The 14,249-nt window shown below is 42.5% G+C and overlaps 1 protein-coding gene across 2 annotated transcripts in view; it reads left to right on the top strand.

Annotated features, from left to right (window-relative positions):
- The window catches only part of LOC147023681 (uncharacterized), a 155,541-nt gene that overhangs the window by 94,217 nt on the left and 47,075 nt on the right, over positions 1 to 14,249 (top strand). For both annotated transcript variants that reach the window (XM_085887129.1, XM_085887130.1), the window contains one exon: positions 12,210 to 12,304. In XM_085887129.1, coding sequence (XP_085743255.1) covers positions 12,210 to 12,304 — 95 coding nt within the window. The remainder of the gene's footprint in view (positions 1 to 12,209; positions 12,305 to 14,249) is intronic.

Genomic DNA, 14,249 nt, shown 5'->3' with positions numbered 1-14,249 from the left:
GTATACGAACGTTTAAAATCAGATTTTGACAGATTGGCAACCGCGTATGTTAAATGGCACTCAAATTGCTACGAAAAATGGACAAGCAAAGAGAACCTGTGTTACATGCAGAGGAGAAGATCTGCATTCTCACTGATACCAGCAGAAGAATCTAAGATTGGCACACAATCTGAAACAAGTTTGATGGAGACCTCCAGGGTATCCAGGTCCCAGTCAACGTCCACTGACTGGACGATGTGCCTCTTCTGCAAGAAGAAAACACACAGAAGGGTAAAGGAGATGACCATGGTCAGAACTTTCCAAGCCTGTGAAACTATTGTGCAAGCAGCGACCGCAAAGGGCGATGAGGACATGTTACGGACTACTGATGCTGTCAGTAACGATCAAGTGGCAGCATAAGCTAGATACGACAGAGCTTGCCATGCCTCATACATCAGCAAAGCTAATCTGCAGTATGCTGGCTTCCATGAAGAGAGAGAAGAAACTTGTTACGATACGGCATTCAAGCAATTGGCTGAAGATATCTCTGCTGACCTGAATGGTAGGAAGGCCTTTGCTATGACAATTCTTCTGGACAGATAGAATCATTTTCTGCGCGGACAGGGAGTGGCAGTCGACAGCTACATTACCCAGCGACTCAAACTTCGACGAAAGAAACACTTTGGAGATGACATTGTCTTCCATAAGCCATATGATCTTAGTAAGTCCAAGCTTTTGTACTCAAGCTCCATATCCCTTCAAGATGTCATCAACTCTGCCTATCAGTGTAACACCGAAACAGCCAAGGGTTTACCAAGATAATAGCCCACAACAGCGATGGATGATTGCGACAGGGTGAGTCTGCTGTACCGCACTGCGAAACTCATCAAGTCGGAGATCAATGAATGCCAAGGCATATCAGTCCGACCACCTATCATGGATGTAACCCTGACAAAATCCAAATCTATGATACCAGACAGTCTTTACTGGCTACTATGCTGGGTTATTGCCAAACCAGAAAAGGAAGATGAAGATGAGTTTTCAGCACCAGAATGTAGCAACTCATCAGATGAAAGACGTGTTTTGATGCTTGCTCAGGATGTTGTACACTGTGCGACTCATGCAAGAACTAACATGCCCAAGCATGTGGCCCTGGGAATTGCAGTTCGCCAAATGTTGAGGTCAAAACAGCTCATTATCTTGCTGAGCAGAATCGGCCACTGTGACTCCTACGATGATGTTGAGGCAACCGACACAAGCCTTGCATAGGAGATCCTTGCCAAGAGCGACATCTTTGGTACAGTATTGCCATCAAACATCTCCCCAGGCGTCTTTGTCCAGGTGGCAGCAGAAAATAATGACATGACTGAAGAGACTCTTGATGGAAAGAGGACAACTCATGCAACTACAGTAGTCCTCTATCAACGAGGGCACTTTGGTCCAGTCCCCGAGCCAAGGGTCTATTCAGACCAGACAAAAAGGAAACGGACACTTGAATCCACTGGGATGTGCCAATCCATCAGAGAGTACAGTGCATACGGAAAGCGGCTTGCTGTTACCAGTTTCTCCAGGAAGATACAAGCTGGGTGGTTCAAATGCTCTGAAAGCTTGCATTCGGCAGCCTGTAAGATGGATCTTCCTTGGGCATTGATAAGGATGACACCAATGAAGCTGTTTGAGGTGGAGCTCTTTGCCACAGAAAAACAAAAAGTACCCAGCTGGAGTGGCTTCAATGCAGTGGTACACTCCTGTGTTCCCGTTCGCACAAACATCGGTTCCCTTGGTCTGTATAATGGCCTGTAGAATTTTAATGATACCACAATTTGAAACCACATACGACCTGGAGGTGTTCTATAGGGTGTATTCTACCACCCTCTCAAGTCAAACCTTTTCTGTAGGGGGTGTTGAACGAATTTCCTTTTTTGGCCTCATATGAGAAATGGCTGCTGGACTACTACAATGGAAATCAAATATTGTTCGGAAAGTTCTTCCCAACACTGTTGCAGAAATTCCCACAAATGTGTTGCACTTGTAGGTTGCTTTGCTTTCCCCCATCTGTCCAGTTCATCCCAAAGCAGCTCGATGATGTTTAAGTCTGGAGACTGTGATTTTAAGTCTGGCCTTCCATGATTTGAAGCTTCCAGTCTTGTTCTTTTCTTCTAAGGTAGTTCTGACATAACTTAGAGTTATGTTTTGGGTCATTATCTTGCTGTAGGATGAACCTCTGACCAACTAGGCATAGACCAGAGGGTATTGCATGGCGCTGCAAAATGCTGTGGTTGCCCTTTTGGTTCAGGGTGCCAGTCACTCTGTGCAAGTCGCCAACTCTGGATCCAGCAAAAGAGCCCCAGATCATCATGCTTCCTCCTACATGTTTGACAGTTGGTGTCACACACTGAGGAACCATCCTTTCGCCTACTCGACAGCATACAAAAACCCTGCATGATGAACCGAATATTTCAAATTTTGATTCATCGGTCCAGAAGACCTTCTTCCAGTTTTCAGTAGTCCACTGGCGGTGCTTCATGGCCCAGGCAAGCCTCTTTTTCTTATTTTGCCATCTTAGCAATGGCTTTCTTACTGCCACTCGACCTGTCAAACCTGCAGCTGGAAGTCTTCTCTTCACAGTTGAAACTGAGACTTCCTTACTCTGACCAGTGTTAAGCTGTGCTTGAAGTTGCTGTCCTGTGAGCCGCCTATCATGCAAGCTGTTGATTCTCAGAAACTTGTCTTCTGATTGTGTTGTGGCTTTGGGTCTGCCAGACCTCCTCCTGTCAGTTTCCTCCAATTTCCAAGTGACTTTTGATGGTGGTGGAAACTGTACTCACTGACACCTTGGGTTCTTTGCAATTTCTCCAAAGGAAATACCGACACTTTTAACGGTTATAATGTTCTGTCTGTCTTCCTTTATGAATTGTCTTTTTCTCACCATTATGATAGCAATATACTACTTCCTGCAGTGCAATATTGTCCAAATAATGCTTCAGAGGGTGTAGCAACACAGTCTGTTCCAACACTGCTTTTGTTCAGACAGAGGATTTGTAACTAATAAATAAAAGTTGGGACACCTGAAGGAATTGTTTGCATCAACTTTCAAGGTTTAATTAATTCCCATTGCTGCATAATAGCTGCAGTTGCTAATCCATTACTTGTTCCCTGAAAAGGGCCTTTTTTAACAACTCTGGAATTTACATTATTTTTCAGTTTTTGATCACCTAAACTTTTTTTTTTAACCTCTGGCAGTTTACCGCTTAGCTTTGTACCATTTTAGGTTATTCATTGGACTTGAACTGCTGAAATTTTAGGAAAAACTGGAAAAATGGGGGTGTTCTAAAATTTATGACCGGTAGTGTACACCTCCCGGAAATGCCAAAAATGTAAAATATATCCGAATTGGACAAATGAACACTTTTCTAGGAGTTGGAACTGCTTGTAAGTTCGATTCTGGAGCTTAAATTTTGTATTTCTCCGTAGTTTCAGAGATACTCGTGGTGAACACATGCGGAAATGAAATAAAGCAACTAACGCTGATGTCTCCGGGTGTTTATAAGCATTGCAATGTATGCAGCGATTTGTAGCTGTGATGAATAGGCGTTCGATAATATGAGTGAGGAAAGTGAAAAAAAGCAACTTTATTGTTAAGAAATCGTTGCAGCCTGTTCCAAGTCAAGGCAAGGTTGAGCAGGCCAAAAAACATGGTGTCTTCAGACCCCAGCGAGGTTACCCAGGAAACGCTTTAAGACCCCCAGAGAGCGAGGTGGCTGAGGATCACCTGATGAAGGATATAATTAAATAAGGCCGTTAATTGTCTACAAAAGAGGTGTTTTAATTAACACGATTTTCAGTCATGCATTTCCTTGGAGTTTTATTAGTATGCATGCAAAGTTCCAGGCCACTAGGTTTTATGGTTTTGGAGTTATGGAGGAGACACACTGCAGTCATCAGATGCAGAAAAGTTGGAAGACTGATGCTTTTGTGAGAGGGCAGATTGCAGTACCTGACAGTCGGCCTGAATGAATTACGAAACACTGCAGTGCTATGGTAGCTCTTTCACTTGAGCCAGAGAGATGTTGCCGTTAATTAATTTTTGCAAGAATATGATCAGAGGAGCCAAGTGGACTGAGGAGGAACAGGAGAGCTTGGATTGCATGTAATTTCCATGTCCAATTTTCCATTCAACCTCTCCTGTCTTCCTCTACCCCAACAACCACCATTTATATTTAATGCTCCACTGGCAACTTAGCAAAGGTTTTATTTCCTTGTTGTTAAGCATTCCCCATATCATTTGGTGTATTAATTGTTTATTTATGGCAGGTATATTCTACCAATGTATTGCTTCTTTTTTAGCAGCCCTAGTTATTTCCACCTTGTGGGGCTCCACCTTGGACCAGGTCACTCCACCTTGGACATGCTGCTTCTATTCACCCAGCAATGGATAGAGGCCCTCAATGTCATACATCAGATCAGGGCCATCTTTCTGCACATATCTCATACTTTTGATACAGTTTGACATCCTGCCTCACTCCAAACTCTCTGCCTATGGAATTCAAGGCCTTACTGACACACATGGCTTAATGACACCTAATGACACCATGGCAAACATGACACCATGACATGACACAATTAATGACACCATGGCAAACATGTGGCTCTTAGTGGAATCCTTTCATCTCCTCTCACTGTCAAGGCTGGAGTGTTCTGGGCCCTGTCCTATTCCTGATTTTTATAAAGGATCTCTCTGACTCTGGAAAATCCCCTTTACCTATTTACTGATGCCTCCACCTTATGCCTTGACATCCCTCATCCTTCAGACAGGCGGGACAATCCTCAACCCCCCCCCCCTCCCAATTTACTTTCTCAACAATCCTCTTCAAGAAGTCCTTTAATTCAAGCTTCTGGTTCTCACCATCAGCCATGGTCTTTTTTGGGCAAACCACATTTCAAAGTTGGTCTCTAAAGCCAACAGCCGACTGGGCATCCTCCGTCGTACAAAGTCCTTCCTTGGCACATCTGAACTATCCACCTAAAAAGCCTTAATCTGCAGTTTGATGAAGTACTGCTATCTCCTCTGGGCTGGCTCCCCTGACATCTTTTCCAGCTTGATGCTATGGAAACCAAAGCCTTCAAGATTATTGGAATCTACCATGATGAAGCCGAATCTATGGAAGTATCACTTTCCCATCGCAGAGAGGTCGGGGATCTCTCTGTCTTCTACTACCTCCGTTCTGATCTTGCATCCTCTGCTTTTTCCGTGCTTTGTCCTGCCCCACCCCATGTTTCTGTAGGGAACACACTGTCCACAATCAACCCTGCTCTGGTGAACTACCGAAATCCAGAATCACTGCTCATCTCCACTCATTTGTACGTCTTTTTTCCTGCCTGTGGAACCAACTTCTACATTCTCTTCAATCTCATTCTTCCCTCCAGGTCTTCAAGACAGTTGTTCACCACCATCTCAGATTGTCTCCAATCCAAAACCATGATCTTTTCTACCCTCGTTAACCCCCACCCCCATCCCTCCTCCTTCCAAATTTTCAGTTTTCCCTTCTGAGGATAAACTATCCATCTTGTCCACCCTGTGCATCATCTCCTGCCCCTCATTTCTCCCCACACCCATTGTTAACCTCCGCCATCTTCGAAAATGGACGGAGGTTACTGTTTTCACCCCTTTCTGTTTGTTTGTTTGTTTGTGAACAGTATTACGGAAAAACTCCTCGACGGATTTCGACGAAACTTCGTGGGGGGGTTAGGTATGGTCCAAGGATCATGCCATTAAATTTTGGACTTGGTCACCCCCCCCCCAAAAAAAAGAATTGTTAGAGAATTTTTTTTTCCATTTCTACATGTTTTAAGTGATTTCCAACCCGCCTCCCAAAAAAATTGTTACCCCCCCCCAAAAAGAAATAATTTTTTTTTGCATTTCTACATGTTTTAAGTGATTTCCAATCCCCCCAAAAAATTGTTAGAGAAAAAAAAATTTTTGCAACTTTTTTTTCAACAAGATTTCGATTTCTTTTTTTTGCATTTCTACATGTTTTAATTGATTTCCAACCCTCCCCCCCCCCCAAAAAAAAAAAATGTTGGAGAAAAGAACTATAACTGTCAGCACTGTTGACATCATATTTAATGAATAAAGGCCCAGTCACACCTTGACGTTTTAGCCAGCTTATGCCGATTTTTGGAAAATTTGTGTAAAACGCTGGTACACGACAAATACGTTATGGGTACGTTTTGTATATGTTAAGACCACGCTGAAAAACACTGCCATAAGTGGTAGTACGCTGGCTTTAAACGTTGAACTTTTGGGTTTTCCTCAAATTTTTTCATGCTTGAAATTTTACGACGTATGCCGGTGTATGACTCACACGTTCTGCTACGCTGGCCATAAGTTGTAGGCACGTTATGCGATCGTTGACACACATTGAAACACGTTACTTGTAAGTTACTCATAAGTCGAAACACGTCGAGGTAATGTTTAGCGTACCCGAAACTTATTTCTAACCTATGAGTAACGTTTTGTAAGCACGCTACACGAACGTTGTTCACACTTTGCAACACGTTACTTGAAAGTACTACTACTACTATTACTACTACTACTACCACCACTACTACTGCTACTACTACCAACATCGACATCACTAAATTCTCTCGAACTACTACTACTACTACGACTAATAACATTGACATCACTAAATTCTCTCGAACTACTACTACTACTACTAACATCGACATCACTAAATTCTCTCGAACTACTACTGCTACTACTAATACTACTACTACGAACATTGACAACACTAAATTCTCTCGAACTACTACTACTACCAACATCGACCACTAAATTCTCTCGAACTACTACTACTGCTACTACTACTACTACCACTAACATCGACATCACTAAATTCTCTCGAACTACTACTACTAATAACATCGACATCACTAAATTCTCTCGAACTACTACTACTACTACTGCCACTGCTACTGACATTGACATCTACTCAACATGGAGTCTGGAACACTGACGGGTTTCTCTTGTGAAGCCCATTTGTATATACCAATTCCCCTAAACGCTGCCAATACGCCATTATACGGTAGCTGTAAGTTAGAAACACCTTCAGTAAGTTCTGTGGTGGTCCGGAAGACGTCAATCAAATTCGTCTACATACGCCAATGTGCGTTTTAGATACGTTACACATAGGTTCAAAGCACGCTACTCATAGGTTCAAAGCACGCTACTAATAGGTGCAAAGCACATTACTCGTAGGTTAAAAATTAAGTTTTGGGTATGCTAAACATTACCTCGACATGTTTCGACTGATGAGTAACTTACAAGTAACGTGTGGCCGACGTGTGTAAACGATTGCGGAGCGTGCCTAGAACTTATGCCAGCATATGCGGAACTTGTGAGCCATACGTCGAGTACGTTGTAAAATTTTCAGCATGCTTGAAATTTCACGACGTACTAGACGTACCACGTAATATGCCAGCGTACTTCATTGCTTTTCATCGTGCTCCTAACGTATACACAACTTACCCATATCATATTCGACGTGTCCCAGCGTTTTAGACACATTTTTCATAGGTCGGCATACGCTGGCTAAATCGTCAAGGTGTGACTGCGATGTTGACACTTCCAATTTTCAGGCGGTTATGATTTAAATCTGCGTGCGGCAGGTTTTTAACAGAGAACGCCACGAGTTCGTCGGCGATACGTGCAGCGCACTATGACTTAGTTAAACTATCGTTGGGCATAGGTTGTGAACGCCGACAACAGGCTAAGCATTCGTTGGTATAAGTTATCTTTAACACAACGAAACGTTCTGTGCCCGTTACTAATACGTTATGCATACGACCAACACGTTATGAATACGACCAAAACTTAAAAAAAAACCTCAAAACTTCAGCGTATGCCAACGTTTTACGTGCATTTTTATACGTTGCCATTCCTGGCTAAAACGTCAAGGTGTGACTGGGCCTTAAGATATAAGGTTCACTTGAGTGACCCAGCAGTATTGGCGGCAGAGGTTTTGCACTTTCCCGAGTGCTCCCCCTCTAGTTTATCTTTGCATTCCTCTATCTTGGCCTTCAACTCTATTGTTGGTGTTTCCTCCCTCTCTCAGCTGTACTTTTTGTCCTGTTGTGTCCTGATCTAATTCTAGCTCTTCCACGAACCTCGACTATGTATACAAAAAAAAGGGACCATGTGATGTTGAACTGCAAGAGTCAGGGATTTGGAATCTGTCCTGGGTGCTGGTGATAACTCACATACTCTCCACAAAAAAAACGTTGCATTTTTAACGTCCATCAAATAATGTCAGCAAATGGTACACCTAGCTAAACATCCATCTCTGGGTCAATGCACTTTGTGGTGCATTGCCCTGCCTGTAAAGGACCATGCTGACAGTTTACATCCATCCATCCATCCATCCATCCATTGGGACCATACTCTTTGCAGAGTATTGGTGCTGCCTAAGCAGTCTCCCCTTTACCTATTTGCTGATGACTCCACCTTATGCTGTGACCAGACAGATTACAGTCAGCTCTGAAATCAAACCCAGACAAGACAGTTTAAAGGTCCCCTGACATGCAAAAGTACTTAAATTTCATTTATATATGTTCTAGAGGAGTTTTTCATCGTGATTTCAGATCTGACAATGTTTTTTTCACAATACTCGTTCTGTAAAATTAAAAAAACAAACGTCTTCGGGAACGCCCCTAAAAATTCTCCTGAAAGGGGCGTAACCCACATGACGTCACGTACAGTATGTCATAGGCTGCATGTTAATTACTCGGGTTGGTGGACTACGTGATTCTATTGGCTTGCTGTGTGTTTCCACATTTGATTGGTCGACTCAATCGCTTCGTTCGTTTCTGCTTTAAAAAAATCGAACATTTGGTTTTGAATAATGGATGACATGGACTTTCACTTGTCTGGTAGCGACAGTGAGTGTGAGAGAAATGAAGGATTTTGGTCTGAATCACATGGAGAATTGTGGGATAACATAGTCGCGGGAGGTGAAGTTCAGGCAGCTTTAAATGAAGTACGGCCTTAGCAGTTCGAGCACGAAGCAGGACAAGCAGAGAAAAATGTCGATGAAATTTTCGGAGTTCATGATGATAGGGAGGACATCAAAGGAAGACTCGGAAATAACAACTGGTGAGACCAAATCCTATTCGTAATTCAATAATGTAAATTCGACTTGCATACTGCTCGATATCAGAAATATTTTAGCGAGGTGACGTGAACAGCGCAGCGGACATGTTGCTTCGCGGCGAATTAATCACAAACAAGGCCGGCGCGTGTCATCGGCCATGTCTCTCCGTGCATAAAACGAAGCAATCTCGCTGTGTCCGGATACGATGAAAACTTGTGTGCAGAACACACCTTGTGATACAATTGTCTCGAGTAGTCCGATAAATCTGACGTTCTGTTGCATTTTTACTTATTTTATTCCTACTGTCGTCATGTAGCACCAGTAGAAAACAATGAAGAAAAGAGAATAATAAAATAAAGCTACAGCACGTCAGATTTATCGGCCGAGTCGGACGGACGACGGATTTATCGGCCTAGTCGGATGGACAACGGATTTATCGGCCTAGTCGGACGGACGACGGATTTATCGGACTCGTCTAGACTCTCGAGTTGACAAGTAACTTGTATTAGCATGCACACAATGTATAAGTCAATGCGTAAGAGTCCCGAGGATATGAGGCCGTGTAATAGGACAGATAAATTTGTCTTTCATAGTTGTGCAAACATTTTTTTCCCTTTTCTATTTACAGCATTTTGCATTTCTATTTACAGCATTTCTATTTACATTTTACATTTTACATTTATTTCATTTTACAGCATTTCTATTTACAAAAACATTTACAGCATTTTGGCTAAATGTTAATGAATAGCAAAACTATGGAAGCAGTACCTTCACTTTAGAATAAACCCATATATGTCGAGTGCAGCCATACCTGGCTTGCACGTATGTGGAATCGTACCTATCCCAGCAGGCTGGTTTCAACGAACAATTCAATAAGCTGCATAATGTGGGTGCAGGTTTTTCACATTGTTTGATTTTAAAATTATCTCCTTGCACCTTGAAATGATGCAATATTAATGGTTAGTATTTTACTTGTATGTCCCTGTAATTATTTTTTTAATGGAAACGTTAAAGTCAAATTTTATATTTTGTGTACATGGTATAGCCCTTTATTGTGCATACATGTATTGGATTTTTATATGACTACGCAAGGTAGTAAAGGGATAAATAATTGCCTCGTGATTTTTGTGCATACACGGCTCAGAAGCATAATTTCTTGTCTCTGTGTGTGAGGAATGAGGGATTGGGATGAATAGAGGGATGAATAGAGCGTGTGCTCAAAGTCACTGTCTTCGAAGTGGGCGCTACAAATGACGCTCGTGTCACTGGGGCCTTTCCAGTTTCCCCTCGTCAACTTCACTTTAGATGTCCATATTCTCCGACGATTGTATCATCTTTCGGGAATACATGAAGGCATACACCGTCTTCGCTTGTATTGCTGCATCCTGCTACGATACATCTTGCAGGCATTTTCGAAAGTACGGCTAAAACTATTTAAAAATTTCGCGAGACAATCACTGAAATTAAGACGATCACAGAGTTTGCACTAACATGTGCAAAATGCATTTGTACGTACTTTATAAAGCGCGCGACATCTGGACTCTCGAGTCAATCCACTCTGTGCGAGTTACTGTATGTGACGTCACGCTGCGATTCGCTGAAGTCCATTTTTTTAGGGGCGGGGCATAGCACGTTGTGAAAGGCTCCAGAAATGATCGAAATATTACTGTAATTATCCCATTTTTGATTAAAAAAAACGGGTGATTTCTTCACTATGAAGGTCAAGTTAATATATAAATAACAAGTTTATTTTTCATGTCAGGGGACCTTTAAAGGTAATGATGCTACCTATGTGCCAGATTCCTCCATATTTCTGACTGCTTGTTACATGTCAGGTGATGTTTTCTCCAATCGTTTATTCCAAAAATGTTTTATGTAAGCTCCTTCAATGCTGGTGTTTATGATTGTGTTGTGGGATTTTTTTTGTCCACACTTTTTTTTTCTTTTTTTTTGTATACCTTGTCGAGGCTCGCATGAGAGCTAACACACAACTCACAGCAAGGGGGCATGAGACAAGAGGGGCGGGAGTGGAAGGGACAAAACAGTGGGGAACAGACACATTAGGTAAACTGTGGAAGGGAGAGGGATGGGGATGGGACGCGGAACATGGCGAAGAGAAGATGGACATTACAGGGACTTTCAGGAAGGAAAGCAGGGGAATTGAAAGAAGTGGGCTTGGGTGGATTATCGGGGGTAGAAAAGATCGAGGATTTGGATGGGGGAAGATAAGAGGTGGTGGTGAACAGCTGTTTTGAAAGCCTGGAGGGAAGAATGGGAAAGAATAGAGTGAGGAAGTTTATTCCAAAGGCGGGAAAAAGAGGAATGAACGAGTGAAGATGAGCAGTGATTCGTGATTTTGGTAGTTTTACCAGAAGGGAGTTGTTGGCGGACCTTGAGCACCCTGTGGAAATGTGGTGGGGACAAATCGCAGAGAGAGCAGGGGGGGGCAAGGCTGGAGAGGAGACGGTAGAAGACAGAAAGACCACCGACCAACCTGCCGTGATTGAGTGAGAGGCCCAAAGACTCAGCTTCATTGCGGGAGATGCCGATGATCTTAAATGCCCTGGTTTCGACAGCGTGAAGCCGAGAAAGGTGGGAGGCAGGAGCACCAGCCCAGAGGGGAGAGCAGTACTCCATCAGGCTACGGACAAAAGTTTTGTAAGTGGTCAGGAGCTCAAGAGGGCCGAGGAAGGACTTTGCACGACAGAGGATTCCCAGTCGGCGACTGGCTTTTGAGGCGAGGTTCCCAGGAAAGGTCATGGCAGATAGTGAGACCCAGAAGCTTGAAAGAAATGTTCTGAAACTTGTACTGAGATAACCCCTTGAGGCTGTACATGGAATGTTGAACAATAACAAAGGAATTGTGTATTGCCTTGTTCTCTCAATGATTCACGTGAGCATTTTGATTGTTGATTATAATTTGTTGTGGTTTGTTTGTAAGGGTGTTAAAATTTGATTGCATGGAAAATAAGCAGAATTTTCAGGATTGCCAATTTCTGCAAAGGGGTAGGTGACCATTGTATGACTTTTTCCCCCTTGAAAATAGTTTGTTTTCATCACTTTGTATTTCTCCCAAAGATAGAAGACCTGAATGAGATTTTTGAAGAAAATGTAGAAATCCAAGACCCACCACTTTCTGTTGAGCAGGATTTGATCAACAACGAGATGTGCAGGTATGTTAGGTTGGAAAACATTTGGTATCATCATGCTCTGGTCGACGATCAAGAATTCCTTAAAATATAAACAACTTGCATACTTTGAATAAAGAGAAAATATACATGTCATTTTTGAGTGTTCCCTTTTTGGTAATTTCGTAACTGCTTATTATATTCATAAAAGTGCAAGGGACTCCCATAATGTCAGGTAAAATGAACATCAATACACAAAGTATAAACAGTTGAAGAAAAATTTACACAAGCAATCTGTACAACAGGAACTGATTTTGGAACAAATGGTTTATTATTAACAGTTAAATATCATTATGGAAGAATATATTTAACATTGCTGAATTGAAGACATTTTGTTTCTTGTTGGTTGTGTTGGCTATTTGGTCAAGTGGTTAACTACTTGCTTCATTCTCCAATGACATGTGGGTTTGATTGCCATGAATCAGTAATCTTCACTAATTTTGAGAAGGGGACCACTTTTGCTGATAATAAATCAGTGTGAGAGCCACCACACCACCTGCAAGACTCCAAATGGCTGCTATTAGGCCCCGCCTCCACGTACTGCTTTTTTTTTCCGCTGTGGTTACTGGGCTGCAAGCATAATTGTTTGCATACTGCCATCGACTAATGTAGTGATGTTACTTTTACGCTTCGCATTGGAACACTCATTTGAAACCATTTGATCAATTTGATAGCGATTATGATGGGGTGTTTTTACATTTGTGTATTATCTGCCGTGCGTCAGGGGCCGCACTTCAGGCGACTCGGGACTGCCAGTGCCTCGCGGGCTGCGCAATGAAAAACAGGGCCATGAAGAGTCACTTGGCAAGAGTAGTGTGTAAGCCAAACATCCTGAAACACAAGTTCATGAAGGTGTTTGTCTTCTTACAGAATTGAATAGGCTGGTTCAGTTTTCTTATGATCAGTTGGGAACTACTAATTTTTAATACAAAGTTAAAACACATGGAAGAGCTGGAATGAAAAAGAGAATTGAACACAGTGGAAAGTTGGGAAACATCAAAAGCAGGGTTGAAGGACAAAACAGAGGTAGACTTGGATAAATATGGGATGTGGGGGAGAATGAGAATTAGGGGAGGACACTGGGAAAACATGGATTCCACCCACAAATTCTCAATCATAGAAGTGGAAGGAAAAACTGGAAACTCAGGAAGCGGTGAGCTTGGGCATGGTTGTAGGAAGGGGATGACCTGAGATTGTGGTGAACAGCTGTCTTGAAGTCCTGTAAGAAAGAATGAGATTGAAGATACTGAGGAAGTTGGTTCCACAGGTGGGGAAAGAGAGAAAGGAATGAGTGGATGTGAGCAGTGAGTCTGGATTTTGGGAGTTTCACCAGTAGGGGGCTTCTCGCAGACTGTGTGCTCCCTGCAAAAGCCTTGGAGGGACGAAGTACTGAAAGGGCAGGGAGGCAAGACCAGAAGGAAGGCGATAGAAGACAAAGACCACCCATCTGTCTGCATAAAGAAATTTTTAGAATACATAGCTCACAAACATTACACAATCATATTGCTGTGTCGACGAAGCAATGTGCTTCATGAATGGCCGAATTAATGGGCATCATGCTCGAGTAGGTAGTGTGGTCTTTCCCGGTCAGAATCCAAATCCCGCCGGTCTCTTAAAGCAAATGTTTTACAAATTATATCTCCCCCGGGGATTAACCAAAGTGGATGAAATGATTTGGGCATGTGTGAGACAATGGCAGTTGTTGAAGGTGACACGTGTCCAGTAATACCAAGGTTTGTGCGAAGGTTAGGTTCCTGAGAGATTCGTGCAATAACAATTTTTCGCAGAACGGGGAATAACAATGTTATTCAATGCAGAATCATAAAGCATTGTGTTAATGTGGATACATGGATCGGACACGCTATTTCCGGGGTAGACGCGCTACCTCCGGAGACATAATAATGATTTACAGTATATTTACTATAATAAC

Source organism: Eptatretus burgeri, chromosome 7, assembly GCF_056783735.1.
Source record: "Eptatretus burgeri isolate ZD-2024b chromosome 7, Ebu_testis_v1, whole genome shotgun sequence".
Taxonomy (NCBI): domain Eukaryota; kingdom Metazoa; phylum Chordata; class Myxini; order Myxiniformes; family Myxinidae; genus Eptatretus; species Eptatretus burgeri.
The sequence above is the reverse complement of the archived record's forward strand: the minus strand, read 5'-3'. Positions and strand labels throughout refer to the sequence as shown.